Raw genomic sequence first — 25971 nt, 5'->3', positions numbered from 1 at the left:
GTTCATAGTCAGGGCATATACCCAGGTTGCGGCCTCGATACCCAGTAGGGGGTATGCAGTAGGCAGCCAATCAATGCTTCTCTCTCATCATTGATGTTTCTATCTCTCCCTCTCCCTTCCTCTCTGAAATCAATAAAAAAAAGTATTTAAAAAATATATATGTATATTTTTAAAGCATTATCTTTATTTGATCTACTTATTTTTAATATATTTTATTGATTTTTTTACAGAGAGGAAGGGAGAGGGAGAGAGAGTTAGAAACATTGATGAGAGAGAAACATCGATCAGCTGCCTCCTGTACACTTCCCACTGGGGATGTGTCCACAACCAAGGTACATGCCCTTGACCGGAATCGAACCTGGGACCCTTGAGTCCGCAGACCGACACTATCCATTAAGCCAAACCGATTAGGGCTAATCTACTTATTTTGAACACTTATTCTGTTCACTCTAAAGTAATAAACCACTGCCCAACATTTAACCCACAAATAAAATTATTGCAAAGTATACAGTGCATTTTTACTTAGTGCATTTATTTTTAGTAACATAATATAAAGAACAAAGTGTTAACTGCTAAAAATGCACTGACCCCATACTAAAATCACTTACAGTAGTAAGATATTAAACAGCTACCTGACAGAACCACTTGAAGGAGTTTCAGAATGTTTAAGGTATTTTAAATCTAAGTAATTCATAGTAACAATTTCTAGAAAACTTTCATTCATGTTATCTTTAAGTGACATGACAAACTGCTTAAAACCAATTTTAAAGTAGCAAAGAATTACCTTTTTATGATTAGAAACCCTTCTAAGATTGTCCTCTTCAATGTGAGGGAGCTGCAGAAGGGGAGACTTGAACTGCTGAAGGCCTTGCACCGCCATCTGAGAAAGCTTCATGCAGTTTTCTAGGGATGCCAAAGTTGGAGCACGAAACTCCCTTTCTTAGAAAGAATAGGAAGAAAAGAAAAGACAGAGCTGGACTTTCTACATGTTGAGGAGTATACAATGCATGACAAACTAAGATTTACTATCCCTAACCCCTCAAATTTTAAAATCTTATTGTTGATTTTCCTTTAAACGTTATTGGATAAAATACCACACACACACACACACACACACACACACACACACACACACACGGTTAAATGCATATTATCCAGCAAAAACCATTGATTTAATAGAAACATTCTTGGCATTATCTCCAAAAACAGCAAGTTATCAGAAATTATCACTATCAAGAACATACTAACAGCATTCCAATAACTGACATCATCCATATTAACAAACAACAACCACTGCCTTCTTTTTTAAGGGCCTCTCTCTCCCTTTCCATTACAGACCACAAACTCCCTCATATTTTTTTTCCTCATGCAAAAAAAGCACTACATATCGGAGGAATCATCATTACATCACTTAAAGAATTATTTTAAACTCATTGTTAAAATACAGAATAACCCAACTCTAACAAAATCAGAAGAAAAGGATATTTTAAATTTTTCAAATAATAATAAAACATGAAAAAAATAAAATTAAAACATAAGTTGTGATAAACACTTACATGGTGGAAAATATAAGGAAAAAAATAAAAAAAAAACCATAAATAAATGTGAGAAAGCTGATTCAATTTATAGACAGAATTACGGGAAGTACCCATAAATCTTAAAACTATGAAGAGTAATCTACATATGCTTGCAAGAAAAAGTACGACATAATTAATTACATCTCCTCCTCACCTTCACGGCTCCGAGCCATTATTATTAGTTGGCAGATTACATTAACCATTTCTTGAAGTAGGGCAGGGCATTTTTTCAGCATAAATTGCTGATCTGCAAAACAATGAAAAACCTGACAAATCATTCTATCTAAAATTATAATTAAAACATCTTTATCACCTATAGTCCAAGACTAATACAAATTTAAGGTATCCTACAAATATTTCCCATGACCTCAGAATTTTACAGGTTGAACCTAATAGTATCTACTCAATATATCATCACAATCAGTCAGAAAACCGAAACTCAGATTAGATGTTTCAAAGACCAAATTTTAATATTATGGTATTAGGCTTTATCAATCAACTCCCTGCCCAATTAATCTTTAGCTCAATCTTACTATATTTAAGAACTTTAAGAATTTCCTTCTTCTATGAGTAGAATTATGGATAAATCCAAAGGCTAAGATTGAGAATAAATGCACAGAGAGGAAGAGGAGAAATGAGGGGGAGATGCTTTCATTTATCCTATATAATAAAAGCCTAATATGCAAATAGACCGAATGGCAGGATGACCAGCGGAATGACTGGTCACTATGATGTGCACTGACCATCAGGGGGCAGACACTCAACACAGGAGCTACCCCCAGCCTGCAGGCCCCAACGAGCAGCAATGGTGTGGGGCGGGGCCAGCAAGGGGGCAGCACCATGCCAGCCAAGACATGTGCAAGCGGGGGCCCCAATCATCCCACCGGTTGCCCCATAGATTGGCCCTGATTGCCGGCGAGGCCTAGGGACCCTACTATGCACGAATTTCATGCACTGGGCCTCTAGTACTGCATATAATAGTTAACCATTAAGATCATCCATTGGATTAATACTCAATCTAAAAAAATTTTGTTTCCTACTTCTTAGGTATTTGGTAAAAATGGAGATGGTTTGTATCTGTACAAAATATTAGAAACAGAATTATTATTTAACTTGCAACTCTAATAACAATGCTTAAATAGTGCTCCCTCATGCCATCATAAGCAAACTATCCTATCACCAATCACTGAGCATCAACTGGCCTTGTTTTCAGAGGCATTTGATTGCATTACTGACTTAAAAGGATCAATCAAAAAGAACATTTATTCCCTGAGAATAACTCTCTTTTATAACTTCAATTGAGCCCTTGTGTGGCTCAGTGGATAGAGCATCGGCCTGTGGACTGAAGGGTCTCAGGTTCAATTCCAGTCAAGGGCAAATGCCCGGGTTGTAGGCTCGATCCCCAGTGTGGGTCGTGAAGGAGGCAGCCGATCCACGATTCTCTCTCATCATGGATGTTTCCCTCTCTCTCTCTCTCTCTCTCTCTCTCTCTCTCTCTCTCTCCCCCCCTCTCTCCCTGTCCCCCTCTCTCTGACATCAATAAAAAAAATATTTTTTTAATATATTTTATTGATTTTTACAGAGAGGAAGGGAGAGGGATAGAGAGTTAGAAACACTGATGAGAGAGAAACATCTATCAGCTGCCTCCTGCACTGCCCCTACTGGGGATGTGCCCGCAACCAAGGTACATGCCCTTGACCAGAATCGAACCTGGGACCCTTGAGTCCGAAGGCTGATGCTCTATCCACTGAGCCAAACCGGTTAGGGCAATAAAAAAAATATTTAAAAAACAACAACAAAAAACTTTAATTGAAATGATACAAGTGAAGAAGAAACAACACTTGAGTTTATGACAGCCCTGGAAACACCACTGTCTCAATCTACTGCCTTTCTTTTAAGTAGAATAGATGGCTTCAAGTATTTATGAAGCTTTAACTAGAGATTAACCATTCTTTGGTAACCACTCCTAGAGAGTGGTGGGTGGAGCAATGGAGTTGAGATATGTATTGTGAAATCAATGTTTTCTCATCCCCTCCCTGCAAAACCTTACAAAATCCTTTTTTTTAAAAGTCATTAGGAATTATTACAAAATCTGCAACTGACTAAACATTTCTCATATATTCTCACTTTCACATTTTAACATTTGCTCTAACATCTGACTTACTTAGACCTTCAAAGTATTTGTGAAGTAATTATGTACCATGTCAATTTCTTTTTAAAAAGCCCTTGAGCAATTATTTGATTGAGCAAAAAATAACAGTGACTAAAACAGTGCACCATGAAGTCTAATTAAATCCGCATATCACAAATACCTTCTTCAAGGGTCTCAGGAATTTTCATTCTAGCAAGATGACACAGTAAAAGAACTCTCGCCTTCAGGCTATATGGACATGTAAGTGGAGGTTCATTCTTCTTTAAATTAATGCTGCCAATTTCTCTGATTAGCTAGAGTAAATAAAATAATTATTCAAAAATACACATCTAAAAAAAAGCATTAACTTTAATATGTAAATGCTTATCAAGGAATGTAGGAGATAGGACTAACCTGAGGTATTAGAATATTATCTGTTGGTCTGCTTGTGGCATCTTTATTATACTGAGGATCAAATTCAGAGGCTCCAGCCAAAACCATGATAAGACCTAAGGAAACAAAAGACATAAGAAGGTACATACATATATTTGCTCACTTATTAATTTCCCTGCTATGATACTTCATTAATCCTATGGTGAGGCAATGCTTACCATACACAATGCTTAAAAGCCATGTGAATTCCATTACTAACAAGTATTAATTTATTCCATAAAAAAAGCCTCACTTTTTAAAACATGCACGATGTTACCTATCGCAAGTGAATAGAAATATAAATCAAATTAAGGACCCCAAAGCAACTAGATGCATTAAAATCACTTCAAATAATGTCTGTTTCTAGACCTAACCATGTGTTCCACAGAAACTTTCTTTAGAGCATTAAATATTCCATGTGATATTAAGAAATGTTATGTGAAAAAAGGGGGCTCTATGGTTAAATATGGGAAATAATGAGTTAAAAAGAGTTACATGTTTCTTTGCTTTATGACTTCTCAGAGCCTTCAATAAACTAAAATATACTGTCATTTACAGAAACGTTTATTATAGAACTCTGGAGGGTTTGGGAGAATAATGTTCCTTGAAAAACACACGATTCGCAGCCTCATACAGGGTGGGGCAAAAGTAGGTTTACTGTTGTGAGTGGGTGGAACACAGAGTTTATTCAGTTTTATTATTATTTATTAATTATTGTATTTTCCATACAATTATAAACCTACTTTTGCCCTAGCCGAATATTAGCATTACTTTTGTAAGCCTATACAAGCGCTTTCATGACTGGCACTAGAGTTATCAATCTCACCTTACAGCAGAAAATACAATGTGTTCACGAAAAGCAGGACAACACAGAGGTTAAGCGCCTAAAACTCTAGAGCAGGGGTGGGCAACCCCTGGCATGTGTGCCAAACACGGCACACCAGTAACTTTTGCTGGCACGCAAAACCCTCTCTTATAATCTTCCATTTACAATTTTTTTCTTAATATCGACTTTTTTATTTTTCAGATAAATTCAGTGAAGGTGCATCTTAGATAAATAAATAATTTTACATAACAAGTTATCTTAAAGACCATAGACATGGATTGACGAGAAAGGGGAAGAGCAATTTCAATAGTGTCGAAAACTAACTATTGAGGACTTGGAATGCCATTCCAGAAAATTTTTTATGTTTAAAAAACTTTGCAACAGAGTTACTCTCCATGTGTTCATCCACATACGCTTGTGAATCTTTGTTCTCAGTGATGAATTTTGTTAAGTCTCGTAATAGGAGTAGCCTGACGGATGAAAGTAGTAGCTCGTGCATATCTCTGAAGGTCACGAAATATAAACCTGATGTAAAATCTCTGTCATCAGTGATGCAGCAGCAAAAGTCCCACTGATAATATCAAACGGAGTCATAAAGTTATCTGTCAGACTATCAGTGTACATGTATACATTAAAAAATAAATGTATTTTTCATTATCATATACTGTGTTTTTGTCGCTCGAGTGAATTTTATTATTTCTTCAAGGTTCTCCACATACGTACACCTTAAGAGATATCAAGTAGACATAACATGTTCTCAAAAAATTAGGGTTGGCACGCAGAAGAATTTTGAGTCAGAGATTCAGCTGGTTTTGGCACGCATTCACAAAAATGTTGCGCACCCCTGACCTAGAGTTTCTACTTCCTAGCTAAATGACCTAGATCAATGGTCGGCAAACTGCGACTCGCGAGCCACATGCGGCTCTTTGGCCCCTCGAGTGTGGCTCTTCCTAAGCCTTAGGAGTACCCTAATTAAGTTAATAACAATGTACCTACCTATATAGTTTAAGTTTAAAAAATTTGGCTCTCAAAAGAAATTTCAATCGTTGTACTGTTGATATTTGGCTCTGTTGACTAATGAGTTTGCTGACCACTGATCTAAATAATAGTCTTCACCTCTATGGGCCCTAGTTTCTTCACATGAGCCTGTACACAATAAACACAGTAATATGTGAACTATTACCCTTACTACCTCCAAATGTTTTCATGAAATTGTTCCTAAGATGGCCATATAAATGGTGCCAATGATAAAGTAACAAAAGATATATAACCAAACCCACCAGCTAAATAATGCTTTTTTAACAGACCAATTGTATAAGTCTAAATACCACCCTCAGAAATGAAACAGAAAAAAGATTACTGATGCAAAAAAAATTAAAACAAATAAAAAACATGAAACATCGACATAAGGAAATAGTTCTATATTAATATTTCAAGCCAGCATAAGGAAGAGTGGCATGTGTGCATAAGGGAGAGTAATGTTCACTTGCTCCTCAGAAATAAAAGATATGCTCATTCCTCAGGAATATAATCATACAGTCACATGATCCTGAGGAGTCTCTTTCTGATTATCAAGAGATAGTAAAATGGCAAATCCAAAATACAGAAAAGTCCACTTAAGTTTTGAAACAAAAAAATGCATTTTCCAATGAGGCACAATTTAAAACTTTTATCTTTCCTTTTTAAGGAGGGGAAGCAAGCAGGATGTCTATGATTTCTGCATAGCAGTGATTGTGAAAGACAATACTATATTACAGGGATAAAATTTACAATATTAGCTTTATGAGCTCACGGAAAGTATTTAGGCTGGTATCTCTTTTTTTAAGAAACTAGAGGCCCGGTGCACAAAATTCGTGCACTGGGGGGAGGAGGGAGAGACGATCCCTCAGCCCAGCCTGTGCCCTCTCACAGTCCCGGAGTGGGCCTAAGCCGCCAGTCGGACATCCTTAAGTGCTGCCACGGAGGCGGGAGAGGCTCCCGCCACCGCCACTGCACTCGCCAGCCATGAGACCGGCTTCTGGCTGAGTGAAACTCCCCTTGTGGGATTGCACTGACCACCAGAGGGCAGCTCCTGCATTGAGTGTCTACCCCCTGGTGGTCAGTGCACAACACAGCAACCAGTCGTTCCACCGGTCGGTCGATTTGCATATTAGTCTTTTATTATATAGGATTTTAAAGTAAGACTCTGAGAATGAAATATCCTGACAGTTTTCTTTCAACACACCCAAGACCTCTACTTATTTTATTACAATTAATACAGGATAATGTACTGGTTTATGGCTCAGGAACCAAACTGCCTGGGTTTGATGCTGGCTCTGTCACCTACTATGCATCCTTGAGTTCAGTTTTCTCATCTATAAAATGTGCTTACAAACAGCACACACTAACAGGGGCGTAGCAAATACTAAATGAGTTAATGCATGCCTGGCACATAACAAATACTCAAAAAATGTTAGCTGGTATTATAAAATTAGTCCACATAAAGCTTAAATATAAAATTTCTGAGAAAAAAATACATATATAGCTGAGTAGATGGAAATAATAGCAATAGATCAAGAAATGTGGTAAGGGTGTTAGCATTTTCCTCCAGTTTTAGGTACACGAATTAAATATCTATAAACGTAAAATAGAATTTCTCTATTTGAATGTGTATCAATTCCACATAAGTGACTCAGAAAATAATCTATTGTCATGGTTATTTAAATTTACTTACGTTTCATATCCATATTTCGAGTTTTATAAACAAAATATGTATAAATCTGTGTGGTGCGTATTAGAATCTGGTCTCCACTATAGCGTATTGAGCGATACCACCAAGACCCCTTAAACACAAATAAAATTAAATAAATAAAGCATAAAAACTATAATAAATGCTAGTTTAATAAGAAATATGTTTGTGGTCAAATTTTCTAAATGCTCATAAACCAATAAAAATTCCTCAGATTTAGAACAAATACCTTCAACACATATTTTAAATTATTTATTTTGCAAATATGTATACTGCCTGATGACTACCTAACTATAATTATACCATTAAGACATTTAAGTTTCAACTAGAAATTGTTTGAAGACAAAATAGAAATGAACCAACCCACTACTATAAGCAACAAACTGGTTCCTGATACATAATATGCCTTCAATAAATATTTAATAAATAAATAAAGAAGCAATTTTACTATTTTAATTACATTATTCCATACAATTGGATCCTCACACAAAAATCCTATGAAGAAGGCACACAGGTTAATTATTAGCCTCACATAGAACTCAAAAACTGTAAGAGCAAAAAGAACACCACCAGTCATAAAAGTAATAAACAGTAAAATCATAAACTTTATGGTATCTACATATTGAGGTACCATGTAGCTGTTTTAAAAATGAGATCGCTCTAAATGTCATGCCCCTTATAGTTAAAGCAAAAAAGTCAGAACAATACATATATTTTGTAATGTGTGTATAGAAAAATACAGGCTGGGGCAAAAGTGGGTTTAAGATGTTTCTATGGAAAATAATACAATTAATAAATAATAAAACAAGAATAAATTCTGTTTCATGTACTGTAAACCTACTTTTGCCTGAAACTGTATTTAAAAGGGAAATCACCAAACTTAAGCAGTGATTATCTCCAGCAGAGATGTGGAGGGAGGTAGTGAAGGAAGACTCATTTTAAACTCTAAATACAACTGTAGTATTATCAGTTGTGTCTAATTTTTGAATTGGGAGGAAATATACTTTAGCATACTCAAGTGATGTCGCCTTTAGAAGACCTTTAAAATATTGAATATAATAAGATTCTTAAAATTCAAGGATCAATGGACCATTGATCCTTGAATTTTAAGAATCTTATTATATTCAATATTTTATTCTGATACAAATATTATATTCTAGAATATACAATATTATATTCTAATACAAATTACAATCTAACAAGGAGACTCCAAAGCATACCAACAATTCCCTTTCCAAAAATATGTTAAAAAAAAAAAAAAAGAGCTAGAACTTACCACAACAACTGGAAGGATGACCATGAATGCCAATCCATATACAAGTAAAACCTAGAATTAAAGAGAAAAAAATTATGGTCTTCATCAGGCAAATTATAACAATATCCATGAACACTTATTTTGAGGCTTACATGGAGGAGGCACTATTAAAAGCACTCCTCATGTATTATTTTGTTTAATTCTTATTTTCAAATCCTCTGAGGAAGGTACCATTATTATTTTCCTTTGAAGATAACCTGCAGCATATATGTTTCATAGCTTGTCCTAGGTCACACAGCTAGTAAGTAGGTGAGAACCAGGATTGGCATTCCACCTACAGAAACTATGTTCTTTGCCACTACTAATAAATTACCTTTTCATTTGCTCTATAGATAACACCAGCAAAACAAATTATATTTCCCTTCCAGTCAAGTACTTACATAGTCACACCTTGGCAAGCGGTTAATGCCTTGGAAATAAATAATAATAGAACCCTGTTTGGTTCCTTTGTCTAAATATTGAGGACTGGTGCGGCGTTGGTGGTATAGTTGGTGAGCATAGCTGCCTTCATAAATATTGAGGAGTAACTTCATAATGTTCTGTTTGAAGTCTATTGGTCTCAGATTTTTCTCCCACTGCTTGATCCCTAATCTGGTAGCTAACTATGTTTCTCTTCTTTAGTATTCCCAGAATAAGCCTAGGCATGATAAGCACACTTACATACAGCAACTATATACCACTGAAGAAAACAAATGTTAATCTGCCATAGAATAACATTATAAATAGCCATTTCAAAACAAATTACAGACTATATGGATTTTAGTTTTTATTACTTCAAAGATAGCTCCTAGATCATTATTTTCAAGAAAGCGGGGAATCATCTATTCCTAAACAATAGGAATTCCTGACATCTTAGAGTTCAGAATCTATATGATTGAAGTCTGTATCCTACTGCCTCCTGAAGTACCATTTGGAATATATACCACTAATTTAGCATATATTATAATTAATTTAGCCTGGGTAAATGTGAAATGAAGGGTAATTTAACATTTGAGTACAACTTAGGATAAATACAGATACCATAAAAAAAGAGTAGTTCCAGGACTTCCAGTCAATACAGCGGCATAGATAAGTGCAGTATTTGAATCCTCCAACTCAACTACAGAACCATCATTCAGAGCCACCTAAAATCTAGCTGAATTTAAGACCTAAAAATAGGGATTTAAAGAAGCTACATAGAGACTGGTCAGAGGGGCAGAGACTTGGAATGGGCTAGTCCCACATCCACATGTGCTAGATAAAAATCAGGAGGAGTACCTCAGTCATGGTGGTCCCCCTAAGAGCAAGGAATCCCAGCCCCATACCAGGCCCCCCCAGCCCAGCATTCCAGTGCCAGGAGGAGAAGTCCCCATAACTTCTGGCTGTAAAAACCAGTGGGGATTGTGGTTGAGTGATAATGAGGGCTGCTGGAATCCCATGCAGTTCCTCTTAAAGGGACTGCACATGGATTTATTCGGACTCACTCCCTCTGAGCTCCAGCACTGGGACAGCAGCTCAAAAGGCACCAGGGACATACAGGGAGGAACTGAATTATCTGGCATCAGAGCAAAAGCTGGAGGAGCAGACAAATGTGCTGGCAAAAGCCATTGTTCTTTTTCTGAGACCCCCTCCAACCTCAAAGACCCAGCAAGTGGGTGTCATATCTCCATCAACCTGGCTCACACTGTTCATCACACTGTAGTGATTGCCTGAGACCCCATCCCAACTTGAGGGCCCGACCAAGCCATTTCCAGTGGTTTTTCCATACAAACCACTTTTCTTGGCACCTGCTACAGACTTTCCTAAAATCTCTCAAACAAGCAGCATCTGGTCTTGGCACGTCCTGTACCTTTCGCTAAGTGGGCCCAGCCCCAGCACTAGTGGCAGCCAGTCTTAGTTTGCAGCCTGGCCTCTCCTGGGCACTTCCAAACCCAGCACAAGTAGGAGCCATCTGCAGATTGCTCCGAAGCTCATGCCGGGTGGTCCCAGACAGGGCAAAGGCAGTGGATGACCTTGCACCTCCTGGGAGTCCCCAGGGCCAGTGCACCTGGTGGATAGCTTTAGACCATGCTAGATTACAATCTTACCACCTTCACTAGCAAGAAACTCTTTGGGCTAACTTGGTGAGCACAACAGCCCCACTGAAGTTCTATAAGGTTGGCTCCTGAACAACAGCTACTCTGCTGTAGTCACAGCAGGTCCTCACAGCCAATTGGCCTGGGGGTCAATCCCTTCCAGTGATGCCAACAGAAAAATTAAGGCTCAACTACAATAGGACAGTGCACACAGCCCACACAGGGGCGCACCAGAGTTCCCAGCTGGGGTAACTGGGGAGGCTGTGCCTCTGTGCCCTACAGAACACCTACTACACAAGGCCATTCTACTAAGTCCAGGAGACATAGCAGCTCTACCTAATACCTAGAAACAAACTTAGGGAAGCAGCCAAAATGTGGAGACAAAGAAATAGGTCCCAAATAAAAGAACAGCAGAAATTTTTAGAAAAAGAGCTAAATGAGCCCTGGCCAGTGGGACTCAGTTGGTTGGGTTGGAGTGTCATCCTGTACATCAGAGGTGACTGGTTTGATTCTTGGTCAGGGCACATACTTGGGTTGTACATTTGATCCCTGGTCAGGGCGTGTGTTAGAGGCAACCAATCTATGTTACTCTCTCACAATAATGTTTCTTTCTCTCTCTCCCCCTTACCCTCTTAAAAAAAAAAAAAAAAAAAAGAACTAAATGAAATGGAAGCAAGCAAGCAAACTACCATAGAGTTCAAAACAATGGTTATAAGGATGCTCAAAGAACTTAGTGAGAATTTCAACAGCATGAAAAAGGACACAGAAATCACAAAAAAGGAACCAATCAGAAATGAAAAATATACTAACTGAAATGAAGAATAATTTACAGGGAATTAACAGTAGATTTGATGAAGCCAAGAATCAAATCAGTGATTTGGAACATAAGAAAGCCAAATTACGCAATCAGAAAAGAAATCCAAAAAAAGGTAGTATAAGGAGTTTCTGAGACAACTTCAAGTGTACCAACATATGCATCATGGGATCACTGGAAAAAGAGAAGAAATTGAAAACTTCTTTGAAAAAAAATAATGAAGAAAACTTCCCTAACTTGGTGAAGGGAATAGACATACAAGTCTAGGAAGTGCAGAGAGTCCCAAACAAGGTGAACTCAAAGAGACCCATATCAAGACACATCATAAATAAATGCAAAAGATTAAAGACAAAGAATCTTAAAAGCAGCAAGAGAAAAACAGTTACCTATAAGGGAGCTCCCATAAGACTGTCAGCTTATTTCTCAAAAGAAACTTTGCAGGCCAGAAAGGAATGGCAAGAAAATACTCAAAGTGATGAAAAGCAAGGACCTATAACCAAAATTACTCTACCCAGCTATCATTTAGAATCAAAGGACATATAAAGAGCTCTCAAGACATGAAAAGGCTAAAAGAGCTCATCATCACCAAAGCATTATTATATGAAACTAGTGGCCCGGTGCACGAATTCATGCACATTGAAAGGAAATTAATTAGAAGAAATATTTTAATAACGCTATTCACCCTTTCTCTATAATAGAAGTATCAACCAAATTCACAATTGACAATGACAGATCAAAACACACACATGCGACTGGTGCCAGCAAGAGTTTTGAATGCACTACACATGTGCGAGTCAACTTAGCCTTTTATATATATGGAATATAGAATAAACTTGCTTAATTAGACCTGCTTTCTGATTTAGCTAAACTTTTTCCAGCCCAGTGAAGCATCCCAACTTCTCTTTCAGGTAATTGTCAGCAACACAGCAATAAATATCAACACAAAGCAGATTATTATTGTAGATCACGCAGAGAGAACAAAGGAAAAAATATTTAACTGCAGCAGTGTTTGACTATATTCTGCACAGTGAGAAAATCTGAAGTCATTTTCAAGTTCCACCATTTCTTCCTTCTTTTCAGTTGGGTCAAGTTTCTAAACTTTCTAAATCTTGTTTGCTGGCCAATGAAAAAAAAAATAGAATTCCACCAAGTCTCCAATCTACCTACTCCAGGACTTCTGTGAGGATCAAATGAGATGAGGCATGGGAAAACACTTCACAGACATTTGGTTAAAGTGTAAAATGTTTCCACCTGGCTATAAAGCAAGTCGTATTTCTGGGCTGAAAAAACTCCAAGGAGGCTAGTCACTAGGGAGAGGAAGCCGGGCATTGCTACATGACATCATTACCCGGCGCCCACAGCCACCGTTTTCGGGCTGGGCTGGGCTGTGGGCTGAATTTTGCACCATAGGGTCTCGGCAGTGTTAGCTGCAATTTGGTGGGGTGTCGCTCCAGCGTGGTGGCAGGGCCTGTGTTCCACTTGGGGAAGCCAAGTGTAGCTTTGTGGGTGCCAGGTCCCTGGTGCCATTTCTTTGTAAATGGCCAATGTGCATCACAGCAGCTCCTGCGATGAGCGTCTATCCCCTGGTGGTCAGTGTGTGTCATAGCAACTGGTCGGAGGGACACTGAGCATATTAGCCTTTTACATATATAGATGTTAAAGGGTCTTCTTTAAGAAAAGGGGATATAAAAATATGAACAATAAAATGGCAGTAAATGCATACCTATCAACAACTGAATATAAAAACCAAAATAAACAAACAAGCAGAAGAGAAACAGATTCATAGATGCGGAGAATATTTTTACCGCTGCCAGATAGGAAGGTGTTGAAGGGGTGGGTGAAAAAGGTGAAGGGATTAAGAAGTACAAATTGGTTGTTACAGAATAGTCATGGGGATGTAAAGTACAGCATAGTGCAGTGATGGCGAACCTTTTGAGCTCGGCGTGTCAGCATTTTGAAAAACCCTAACTTAACTCTGGTGCCGTGTCACATATAGAAATTTTTGATATTTGCAACCACAGTAAAACAAAGACTTATATTTTTGATATTTATTTTATATACTTAAATGCCATTTAACAAAGAAAAATCAACCAAAAAAATGAGTTCGAATGTCACCTCTGACATGCGTGTCATAGGTTCGCCATCACTGGCATAGGGAATATAGTCAATAGTATCCTAATAACTATGAACGGTGTCAGATGGGTATGAGATTTACCGGGATCAGGTCTAAGTTATATGTCTAATCACTGGGTATACACCTGAAACTAATATAATATTGTATGTCAACTGAATTGGAAAATAAAAATTAATGGCAAATAAAATTTAAAAAGCAGTAGTCGCCCAAACCAAGGGTATGACCTGATCTGAAACTGACTCCAAAAGAAAATCACATCTTTGTTTTAAGACTACAGTTAGAACACACTGTCCCAAACCAGCAACCTAATCATGGGAAAGAATTCTTTTCTCCATCACATAAAAAGTTTCACAATACACAGTTAAATTAAAAATAGCATACCAATATTTTCATTGTAATAGCTCTCTTTATGTCAAACATATTATAATGTGATATAAATAGACTCACCAAAATTGAATTTTTCTGGTCAACTATCCAAGCTGGCAGGGCTATTCCAAAGCTTGTGGCTAAAATAGAAAGAACATTTCTATACTTCCAGAATTTATATCCCAAAATTCTGCCTCTCATTCCCACCCTCCCCCCCCCCCAAAAAAAAACAACTGAGAAAAATCATCTGATTACAACGTATGTTCTCATTACACAAATTAATGGAAATAGTCTATATCTGAAACTAAATCTTTCCAGAAGGAAAAAAAAAATCAAAGTACATAAATTCCTTCTTAAAAAAAAATCTAAATCCTTTTATATTTCCTGAGTTTATGTAAACACTGTATGTGAGAAAATATTTAAAGTCAGCAAAAAAAACATTTTTGTCATTCAATTTTTATGAACTACTAACTGAATATGTGAATGACAGTGACTACTCTTCTCATCAAATCAATCTAAGTTTTATCTTCTAAACTATTTTCTAGAAAAAAAAATAGTTAAAAATTAATTAAAAGGAACTCAACTGACACATCTGTTTAACTCCCTGTGGCTGTTAAAATATTCTTTTCTATCTAATTAATATTTTAATAATATATATCATATCCCCAGTGTTTTTTAATAATCATTTACCCCACCTTGAGGTCCATCTGGATTTCCAAACTCTTCCCAATTTTTCCGGGACTCTTCATCAGTTAAACTAGCATCAAAAGAACAAAGTTTAATAGTTAGAAAGCCCCACCTGAAAAAAGTACTCATATATACAAATTCCATTAACCAACCAACTCATTTCTTAAAGATATTAATTTCAGAGAATCAAGGAAAGCCTCTTTGAAATCAGAAAAACAGGGAAGCTAGAAATTCTGGATTAACAGAAAATGTCAACTATTGAGCCTTGATACAAATTCCTGGTTGCCCCATGGGTCTTCAAATTTATCTACTTTAAGCCAGGAAGTGAAACTTTAAAAGCTAACACATTTTCTGAGAGAAGGCAGGAGGATTATTGGTGCCTTTTTTTTGTTCTTATATGCTCGTACATTTCCAAAATTTCTTCAATAAGCATGCTCACACTTCAATAATAATATAACCTATTTTCTAAATATAAAATTAATTCATAATAATCCCTCCAAAACTGGTACCATATTCTCAACAAAAAGAGAAGAAAAACACCTATAAAAGTCTATTGCTGTGTAAAAGGTCATTAGCACTGTACTGAGATCACAATTTTCTTCCTAACCCAGGCAATATGAAGTGACAGAGTGAATATATATTTTTAACACCTAAATATAAATATTACCTATGAGCTGGGCAATAGCTAAAGGCACAGAGTGAGAGTGGTTTTATTCCAGGTTCCAGTGTAGATGCTAAGAAAACATTAAAATAAAATTTTATTTCCTTCGAACACTTTATAATGTTGTTAAGGGAACAAGGCAGAAATACACCAAAAAAAAAAAAAAGACTAATAATAAAATAAGAAAGGCTTTCTTGTAGATTAGTTTTGGCAAAGATTATGTTTATGTCCAAATCCAATTTTGGTCCTATTTCTATTTCCCAGAATATATGTACTTAAGATACAATGTAGGTTCTAGTCAACCAAGTTCCAAGTTGAAAGAGAGAATGCAGAAGTACCTTTATAAAATAGCAAAAATTTTCAACAATTTGAAAATATTTTAGAACTTATCGATTTGATAATTTATAAAAATAAGTATCCTGACATCCTTAGCCCTTATTTAACTGTATCTCTACTTACACTATTTGAACTAAGGTCACAATAAAATACAGGAGCCAATGGAAAGCATAATTAGAGAGATTTCAAGTTAATAAGAAATGGCGCTAAGATTCTTTTCTGTTGAGAGATGTTTCTCAAAAAAGTTTGCCCCAGTTTCCTTGTACAACTGTACACCCCACCTAAAGCTTCAGCTATTGTTTCTCTCAATATTCTGTCTTCTAACTAGATTCTTTTCCACAAAATAATTATCTCTGACCCCTCTGCCTTTCTGTTGATGGCAGCACAATAAACTGCTCTGTTCTTTATTCAATGCCCTCAGATTTTGCAAAATAAAGCACAGCTCACATGATAGAAGCACTTGATTTTTAACCTGCAACCATACCTGATTATAATTCTATTAATTCATTCATTAAACCAACTTGTACAACCACTGTGATAGGCACCATGCTGGATACTGAAATAAAAGGATTCATCAACTTTTTAAAAAGTCAGTGATTTCTTTGCCACTTACTAGTGCTTTAGTATAATACCATTCCTAAGACTTAGTCTCTAGTAAAGATATAAACAAAGAATCATAAATTTTCACAGGAAAAAGTATAAATATGCTAAAGAATATGAAAGAACATGCTATAGGTGATTTGTTAATTCATATAAGTTTAAACAAGCCCAATAATGCTAACATAATGTTTTTTAATTCAATGAGAATAAAGTTTCCTAAACATGATTATATCCCCTAACTTTGGAGGGGATAGAAGGTTGTATCACAGATCCAAGTATAAATTTAATGGAATCTGTGCCTCTTTTGCTCTGGAATATATACACATTTAAATATATACATAAAGCCCTGGCCATTGTGGCTCAATTGATTGGGTGTCATCCTGGGCACCAAAAAGTTGCAAGTTCGATTCCTAGTCAGGGCACATGCCCAGGTTGCAGGCTCCATCCCCAGTAGAAGGCATACAGGAGGCAGCCAATCGATGTTTCACTATCACATCAATGTTTTTCTCTCTCCTTCTCCTTTCCTCTCTCTAAAAATCAATAAAAAACTTATATATATATATATATATATAATATTCTGTATACAATTTCAAGGACCCCAGATTATAAATCTGATCTAGAGAATGCTTTCACTAAATTATATATTCGTGACACTGAGTTGGCTATGTAAAGCTAAGTTACATACTCATGTGTACAAACACATGAAAACATATTTTTAAAAACTGGAATAGCTTTAAGGTTACATCTCTGCTGCCCACTTGTTAGAAAGTAGCTTGATCCTAGGTTTTATACCTGAAAGTCAAATCCCAACTGTATCCAGAAGAAAGAAACAGAAAATTGAATAGTTTCTAACTCCTCAAAAATAACCAGACCACCTTTTTTCCTCTAAGTTAAAAATCTGGTATGAAGAAATAGGAATGACCCATCTAGTTTATTATAATAGACAAATAAGGGAAGAGAAAATATCCTGAATAACCAAAGCAAATTCTAAAAAGCTTTATAGATCGAAGCCTATAACTTTTGCATTCCAAAAGCTGCTTGAGTTATACTTAGGCTGCTAGAGTTATACATAAGATGGGAGCTTCAATTCAATCAGTCAGAACTTATATTTGGTAAAATGTACAGTTTTATCAAATCTAGTTATACTTGTACAAGTTACAAGATCTCAAAGTCTGGGTCCCATAATCATTTACTTCTCAATTTGTGTTATATAGACCATCAACTAAGACATCTTACATACAAAACATTCTGTATCTCGATCATGTAACTGAGTTAAAATGAAAGGCCACATTTTATTATTCTGTACTTTTTAGAATAGTGATACATAACAGTCAGATTTCCAGTAACTTCAGAACAAATTCAGAAATTTGAACATGTTACAATACCTGAAGACTAGGGCAGAAAAAAAAAACTACACTAAAATTAAAACTACTAATTAAGTAATACTGTCTATCTGATTTCCTCTGAAATCTTCAGTTCTGAAAATGGCAACTAAGGCACCGCAATACTTGCACAATTAAATTCTTGAAGGAGACACAATCAAAAAAAGGGGGAAAAGGAGACACCAATAGAAAGACAGTAATTTGAAGGACATTAGCTGTACAGAAAAGAAAAAAGTGGTACGGACTTCAGATGCTCCTGAATTACAAAATCACATTCATACAGATAACAAGCAATCCACAGGAAAGGGGGAAGAAGAGACACAGTCAATGTATTTTTACTGAGAACATAAATAAGATAGTATGTCCCCAACTTTTATCAGTTTGTTATTGTATCTGAGTATCCTAATATTTACTTATATTTTATGTCATTGAATCCTCAAAAAACAGACATCTTGTTTGTATTTTACTCTTTTTTTATATATATATTTTATTGATTTTTTCCAGAGAGGAAGGGAGAGAGATAGAGAGTTGGAAACATCGATGAGAGAGAAACATCGATCAGCTGCCTCCTGCACATCTCCCACTGGGGATGTGCCCGAAACCCAGGTACATGCCCTTGACCGGAATCGAACCCGGGACCTTTCAGTCCACAGGCCGATGCTCTATCCACTGAGCCAAACCGGTTTCGTCTGTATTTTACTCTTTAATTCAACTTAAGAGCTATGTAGAGATATACCTATCACAAGTCCTAAAGAATCCAGCTAACCTTTAACTCTTGTAATAGTAATGCTCAAGGAATAACTACTTCTAATTGTATATACTCTATCCTGTTTCCCCAAAATTAAATTGGTCTTGTAAAGAATTTAAATGAGACAAGCTACACTGCCAAAACAAGAGAAATAAATCTTACCTTATAAAAAAAAAAAACTAGAAATGAAAACGGGAATAAGTATATCCTCTTTTAATTAGGATGCTTAGAAAAAGGTCAATTAACACATCACTACTTAATCTAACCAACTTCATATGGCAAATGCACTACTCTAAGTTACTTAAAATTAAGGTTTTAGTTAGATTACCATTTTAGCTCTGCCAGGCAGTTCTATAAATGACAGACTCTGCATATGAGGTCAACAAATAATAAAAATGTATGACAACTGTTTTATTTACTAATTTATTCAAATAGAAAACTATCTTTACCACTCTTAAAAATATGTAATGAATCCTATGATACTTACGCTGCATAAGCTTTTGCTATCCTCATGAACATAACTTCATCACCCCCTTTATCTGGATGATATTTAAGTGACAGCAAACGATATTGTTTCTTAATTTCTGTTACTGTTGCCCCCTAAAAGGAAAAGGTTTGTTTTAGTAAAAGCAAGCACAATGCCATAAAAACAAAACCCATCTCATTTGGAACTTAAGATATTAAATACTCAATATTTTCAGAAAGAGAAAATGAATTTTTATCCTATATATTTTGTGCCATAAATTCCGCCCCATGTACTTTTTAAATAAAAATATATTTATTTTGTCGGATATATTTATTATATTGAGCACCTACTATGTGTCATGCAGTACACTAGGCACTGATGATACAAGAATGAAACCATGAACAGCACAGATTTGAACTACACAAGTTCATTTATGTATACATGGATTTTTTTGGTATTCAAGGATTTCACATTGTGGAATCAATTAACCGCAGACTAAAAATACTGTGATATGAAGGACTATAGAGTCAAAAGCTATACTTGAATTTTTGACCAGGCAAGAGCAGCACCTCAACCCCCATGCTGTCAAGGGTCAACTGCAATGATGTATTTAAATAAAATAAAAGGATTGTCACATTTAAATACCAAAGAATGATCACGGTAAATCAAGTCTGGCTGAAAAAAACCTCCAATCAAAGCTTAACTTCCTAAGAAATAATCTGAAGAATATCTGGTTTCATCTGCTTGTCAATATTTTAATATTAAATTCTCTCTCTCTCTCTCTCTCTCTCTCTCTCTCTCTCTCTCTCTCTCTCTCTCTCATCTTTCCTATCTTGTATTTCATGATTTTCTCTTCATAATATCTCTTGGAAGCAACCAATCATTTGGCAAATTGCATTGGAATATTAAGCGCATGATATTTTGTGGTAGAGTGTACTGTGTTCAAACAAAATGTTTCTCATTGTATACCCCCCACTTTGTCAGCAAAACTTTCATTCAAAAACCACTCTCCTGAGCACCTTCTGGCCAGTGGGCACCATGTATGTGCTATAGATTTCAATAGCAAATGGGGGCCTTAGAAGCTATTCAATAAGTCTGTGAATGAATGCGAAACCTCAGGCAACCACTAATGCTGATAGTTTTGGGGAAGCATATGAGATGAGATTAGACATCATACCTGTAAACCCCTAAAGATAACATGGAAGCATTCCACAGAGGATGGTGGTCCCTGCCATAGCAGCCCAGATAGAAGCAGACTAAGTGATGGATAGCAGGTCTTGAGTAGCTTTTAGAGATAGTGGATAAAACAAATTCACTCCCAAGCATGGCTCTTTGATGATGAAAAACCTTTTGGTTGGAATGGCCACCAAAGAGGGGATTTTTCCAGCTCCAATTAAACATGATGAAATTATCCAAGTGAGCTGGGAGTACTAACACCATTTTGAGATGATTGGAGGGGTCAAACGTTAGCTCTGTAAAAAGACCATTGATATCGTCATCATAGAATGTTATAATTAATTTAGAAATTTTTGAGAAGATATATTGCTGATACAGCATGTGTAGTAATGGAAACTTTTGGCTTAGTTTCCAGAGACTATAATTTAGGCCTGGTTCTGCCACTAATTTTGTGATCTTGATCAAATTAATTCACTTCCCTGAATTACTGAAAGAGATCTGTTTCCTCCACTAGAATGAGAGAGCTGATTAATCTCTAGGTCATGCCTGTATAATTCTCTGAGTCTGTTAGCTCAGTTGCTTTTTCCTCCCGAGTGTTTCATGCCTTTGCAAGACTTGGACAGGATGGTTTGGGTCAATCTACTTATCACAATGGCTATGTTCTATAATATTAAAATATGTTAGATGAGAAAATGTAAAAATATATATATATTTTAAAATTAAGTAAATACTTAATAAGCTTACTTTAGTTGTTTCCTATTAGATTCACTTTCTATTAATAAGTTTTTCATGACTTTCATACCATCAAATTGGCCCCAAACCTTTTAATTTTTAAAATTTCTTGATGACCATGATCATCACAATCAAAGAAAAACAAATTATAGAAATACTTTGCTTCTAACAAAGCAGAAAACTGGAAGATAAACACATTCCTTACTTTGTATTATATGAATCTCTGGGTCAAGTCATCTACTAGTACTGAGCAGAGACACTAGAAGTAAAAGAACTGGTTTGGGGAAAACATGGAAAGAGCACTAGATTTAGTTTGACTCCTAAGAAGTTATAGGATCCTGGACAATATACAAATTTTTCGGGTCCCATTTTCACCATCAGGAAAAAAGGCTAGCTGACCTCTAGCATTCATTTCAGTTCTAACTTTCCACTGATAAACCTAAAAGACTAATTTTCTGTTGGGACCCAATAATCAAGTTCAATTAATCAATCAAGAGATCACCCAATGGGTCACCCAAAGTTAATGTGAATTTCTATGACAATGACACCAGTTCTTTAAAATACATAAAGGGTTAACACTCTACCTTAGTGTCAACTAACACAGGGACATAAGATTTTAATCATCCAACTAACATATATAAATCTCCTGGTTTTAACTTTGCATTAACCCATCTTACACATGTGTTTAAAAAATATACCCACTCACTAACTTTCCACCTGATCTTCAAATATTCTTACATTTTAGTAATTACAAATCAATTCTTAATAGGATGGCAATCATCTGTAGCTTAAAAAACATATGTACATTAGAATAATAAATAATGGATTAGATAGCTCATTTTAATAAAAATTTTAACTGACCACAGTTTTACTTTTAGGCACAGTCCAATTTCTTTTAGGATGTGGACTTACAGTGTTTTTATGGGATCATTAAACTAATGTGCATTATATAAAAATACTACTTACAGGATCCAAATTTAATACTTCATAAGGATTATATTCCTGATATTCTCGGTCGGTTTTAGAAACTTTGTACGCAAGGAATAAGAATAATGCCCATCCTGCAAGCAGAATTATTTTCCTGTTTAGAAAAAAGATAAGTGAAATATAAATAAATACATCTACATGGTTTTCCTTTAACAGTCATTATGGCATGATCAAGGCATAAAACAATCTGAAGTGGTCTCATAACACTATGCCACTGACTCAAATTCTAAACTCCTGTTATAGCAAGAACAGTGTCGTTTTCACCTTTGAATTCTCTAGAATATTGTATAATGCCTGTCATTTCATATTCTCAGTTACTACTTACAAAACTGTAAGTACCAAATTCAACTTATTAACTTATTGGACTATTACATTCAATCAAAATACATGAATGCCAAGAATTCAGTAAACCATTTAATATAAAAAAGAATTGTTCTTGACCTTGCAATAACACTTTTAGAAAAACAAACTACAAAAAATAATGGGTCAATTGTGCAAAGATGAATACATAGCCATGTTTATAATGGTAAAACTCTGGAAACAACTTAAGTGTCCTTTAATAGGAAACTAAGTAAACAAAGATAGAACCACACAATGAAACATTTTTTAGCCAATAAAGATATAAAAAAATGTACATACTAGTTTTTAAAAAGATATAAAATAACATTTAATTTGGGAAAAAACTAATTTATTCTCTCTGATATGTTCTATTTAGTGAAAATATTTTAGAGATTATTACCAGTGTTGGAGAGACTAAAGAAAAAAGGAGCTCTCACACACTCTATACTCTGAAGGAATATCTGGCAATAAGGTATCAAAAGACCTAAAGAAGTACATACCCTTTTAACTGTCCATCTACTTTACTTCAAGAAACTTAAAAGGAAATAAACTAGAATTAAATACATAAAATATAAAAGGGTGGTTACAGATATAAATAACAGCAGAAAACATATATGCACATAAATGCCTATCAACAGAGTACTAGACAAATAAATTAACAGTGAAACACTGTATACCTATACAGTGAAACACTACCTGGCCACTAAAAACTTGTGCACTGGAAGATTATCTACCTTGTGTTATTAAATTTAAAAAAACCAACAACACAGCTTTCAAAGCTGTATGTACATGTAATATAATCCTATTTTTGTAAATAAGTTTATTGCAAATAAAAATATAGAAATGTAAATCATCTTAATAGTGGCTATCTTTAAGTGATGAAATTGAAAGATTTATGAAATATCACAATCTGTTACACTGAATAGAAATTGTTAAACCAAGACAAAAAAAATCATAGGAGGCCTAATAAAAAAAAAAATTGGGGCCGAAACCGGTTTGGCTCAGTGGATAGAGCGTCGGTCTGCGGACTGAAAGATCCCAGGTTCGATTCCGGTCAAGGGCATGTACCTGGGTTGTGGGCACATCCCCAGTGGGAGATGTGTAGGAGGCAGCTGATCGATGTTTCTCTTTCATCGATGTTTCTAACTCTCTGTCTCTCTCCCTTCCTCTCTGTAAAAAATCAATAAAATATATTTAAAAAAAAATTGGGGTGGCCTGTCTTCAAAGACAGAAAGAAAATGTTCCATGTGTTTAATCTCTCTTGTTAGGAACCTAGCTTTGGAATGAGACTAATCTAGTTCCAACCCACCTGCTTACCTCTATCATGCTGATTTTTCAAAATCCCCTAAGCTTGTCCCACCATCACATTTTTGCTCTCTTGGATCTTTCTATCTAGAATTCCCATTTCACATCTCTGCCTATCCAAACTCTATTTCATTCTTCAAGACTCAACTCAGCTTATTCACCCTCCAAGAAGCAGTCCTCATCAACGGGGAGACTGTAACTACTGTCACAAAAAAGTAGAAACCGTGACTTTCCTCCTCTGACTCGATGCAAGCTCCTTGAGTCCTGGATATGATCTTAGTTCAGTTTTAACTAACTTCAGAGTAGCTTAAACTGTTAGCACTGAGATGCAAATTTATTTCCATCTGGTCAAAATAACGCTATACTCTTTATTAAGAGCATAATAAGTACTGCAAGCTGCTTTCCACACTATCTATAGGCCAAAAGAAGAAAAGGGAGCCCTATCTGGAGTGCTCCCACTCTTACCTGGCTATCTAGGGAGAGGTACTTATGAATATAGGCTCTGGAACAAAACTACCAACTAAGGCCAAATCCCTGCTTCACCACTTATTAACCAAGAGATCTTAACAAGTTGCTTAGCCTTTTATATCTCGGTTTCCAACTTTTAGGGTAGGTTTGAGAATCAACTGAGATTAGGTATGTAAAGCACCTAGAAAGTGCTTCAGATATCATAAATAATTCATACTAGCTATTGGCTGTTACCAGTAACTCCACCCAAATCTCAGCTCAGACCTCATTATTCAGGGACACTTCTCTGTGTAGAGCCAGAGTTATAAGCCATTCCTCTACTCCTTCATGGCATCCCCCTTACTAAACTCTATTATTACTTGTTTACTTAACAGTATCCCCCAAGACTGTAAGTAGCTGAAACATGTCTACTTATTAATCACAGTATATTGGCACCTAGCATAATACCTGACATATACATAGTAGGTGCACAATAACTATTTATTGAATTAAAATAAAAATAATTTAAAATAGTAATTTTAACTCAACTCCAAAGTTTGCTAATTACCCCAATATCCAAAAGAACACATGAAAATATACTTTATTCCCACACAAATAACTCCGCATTGTCTTTCTTTTTTTTAAATATATTTTATTGATTTTTTACAGAGAGGAAGGGAGAATGATAGAGAGTTAGAAACATCGATGAGAGAGAAACATCCATCAGCTGCCCCCTGCACACTCCCTACTGGGGATGTGCCCGCAACAAAGGTACATGCCCTTGACCGGAATCGAACCTGGGACCCTTGAGTCTGCAGGCCGACGCTCCATCCACTGAGCAAAACCGGCTAGGGCTCCGCATTTTCTTTTACCAATTCTCCCAACAGGCTAACAAAGGTCAGAAAACAAAGATAAAGGTGAAATTGAAAGCCAGATTTAAAAGCAAACAAGGGCAGAAGGAAAAGGAAACAAAACACCTAGGATATGTTATGCCCCTTGTTAGATGCTTTACTTGTAGCATCTGACTCTATAAGCCAAAGGGAGGAGAGCAGAGGCTCAAGACAGAACCCACCAGATTGATGAAAAAAATTACCACAATCGATAAAACCCTGGTCTAATTTCCCGAGCCAAAGCAAAGGTGGAAACAATAAACTGCATCATGCTCTGTGACCAATTTTTTTAGAAAGCATGTTTGGTTCCTCTAAAACAGTGGTTCTCAACCTTGGCTGCACATTAGAATCACCTGGGAATCTTTTTAAAATCCTGATTTCTGGGCCTCATCCTCCGGAAATCCTGTTTCTCTGTTATGGGGTGGGGGCACAACATTAGTAACAAAGAAACAGAATTTCCAGAGGATGAGGCCCAGAATCAGGATTTTAAAAAGATTCCCAGGTGATTCTAATGTGCAGCCAAGGTTGAGAACCACTGCTCTAAAAAGATAAGCATTTTCACTACAGTGGGGCCTTGACTTACAAGTGTCCCGACTAACGAGTTTTTTGAGATACCAGCTGTCTCTCTGCCGATTTTTTGCATTGAGTTGACAGAGTAATTTGAGTTAACGAGCTCCTTATCGAGCTCGGTCTCGTAACGAATTAAACTCGTAAGTCAAGGCCCCACTGTATATATAGACTCAGTAATTAGTTAACTTGTGAAGTCTTGTATTTTTCTTAAGCACACTTTAAAAGTTATTTTGGAAGCAACTTTCAGAAATTAGAGTATTACACAATG

The 25971-nt window shown here is 36.0% G+C and overlaps 1 protein-coding gene across 3 annotated transcripts in view; it reads right to left on the bottom strand.

Annotated features, from left to right (window-relative positions):
• Positions 1 to 25971, bottom strand: part of SEC63 (SEC63 homolog, protein translocation regulator) — a 73607-nt gene that overhangs the window by 28830 nt on the left and 18806 nt on the right. For 2 of the 3 annotated variants that reach the window (XM_059700790.1, XM_059700789.1), the window contains exons 3-12: positions 22132 to 22246; positions 19279 to 19391; positions 15073 to 15134; positions 14459 to 14517; positions 8971 to 9021; positions 7680 to 7788; positions 4123 to 4217; positions 3890 to 4022; positions 1732 to 1824; positions 785 to 939 (exon numbers count right to left, since the gene is read on the bottom strand). In XM_059700790.1, coding sequence (XP_059556773.1) covers positions 785 to 939; positions 1732 to 1824; positions 3890 to 4022; positions 4123 to 4217; positions 7680 to 7788; positions 8971 to 9021; positions 14459 to 14517; positions 15073 to 15134; positions 19279 to 19391; positions 22132 to 22246 — 985 coding nt within the window. Of the gene's footprint in view, positions 1 to 784; positions 940 to 1731; positions 1825 to 3889; positions 4023 to 4122; positions 4218 to 7679; positions 7789 to 8970; positions 9022 to 14458; positions 14518 to 15072; positions 15135 to 15731; positions 15799 to 19278; positions 19392 to 22131; positions 22247 to 25971 lie in introns of those variants that run through there. The other variant, XM_059700792.1, reaches the window with a different exon arrangement.

The sequence above is a fragment of the Myotis daubentonii genome, chromosome 6, assembly GCF_963259705.1.
Source record: "Myotis daubentonii chromosome 6, mMyoDau2.1, whole genome shotgun sequence".
Taxonomy (NCBI): domain Eukaryota; kingdom Metazoa; phylum Chordata; class Mammalia; order Chiroptera; family Vespertilionidae; genus Myotis; species Myotis daubentonii.
The sequence above is the reverse complement of the archived record's forward strand: the minus strand, read 5'-3'. Positions and strand labels throughout refer to the sequence as shown.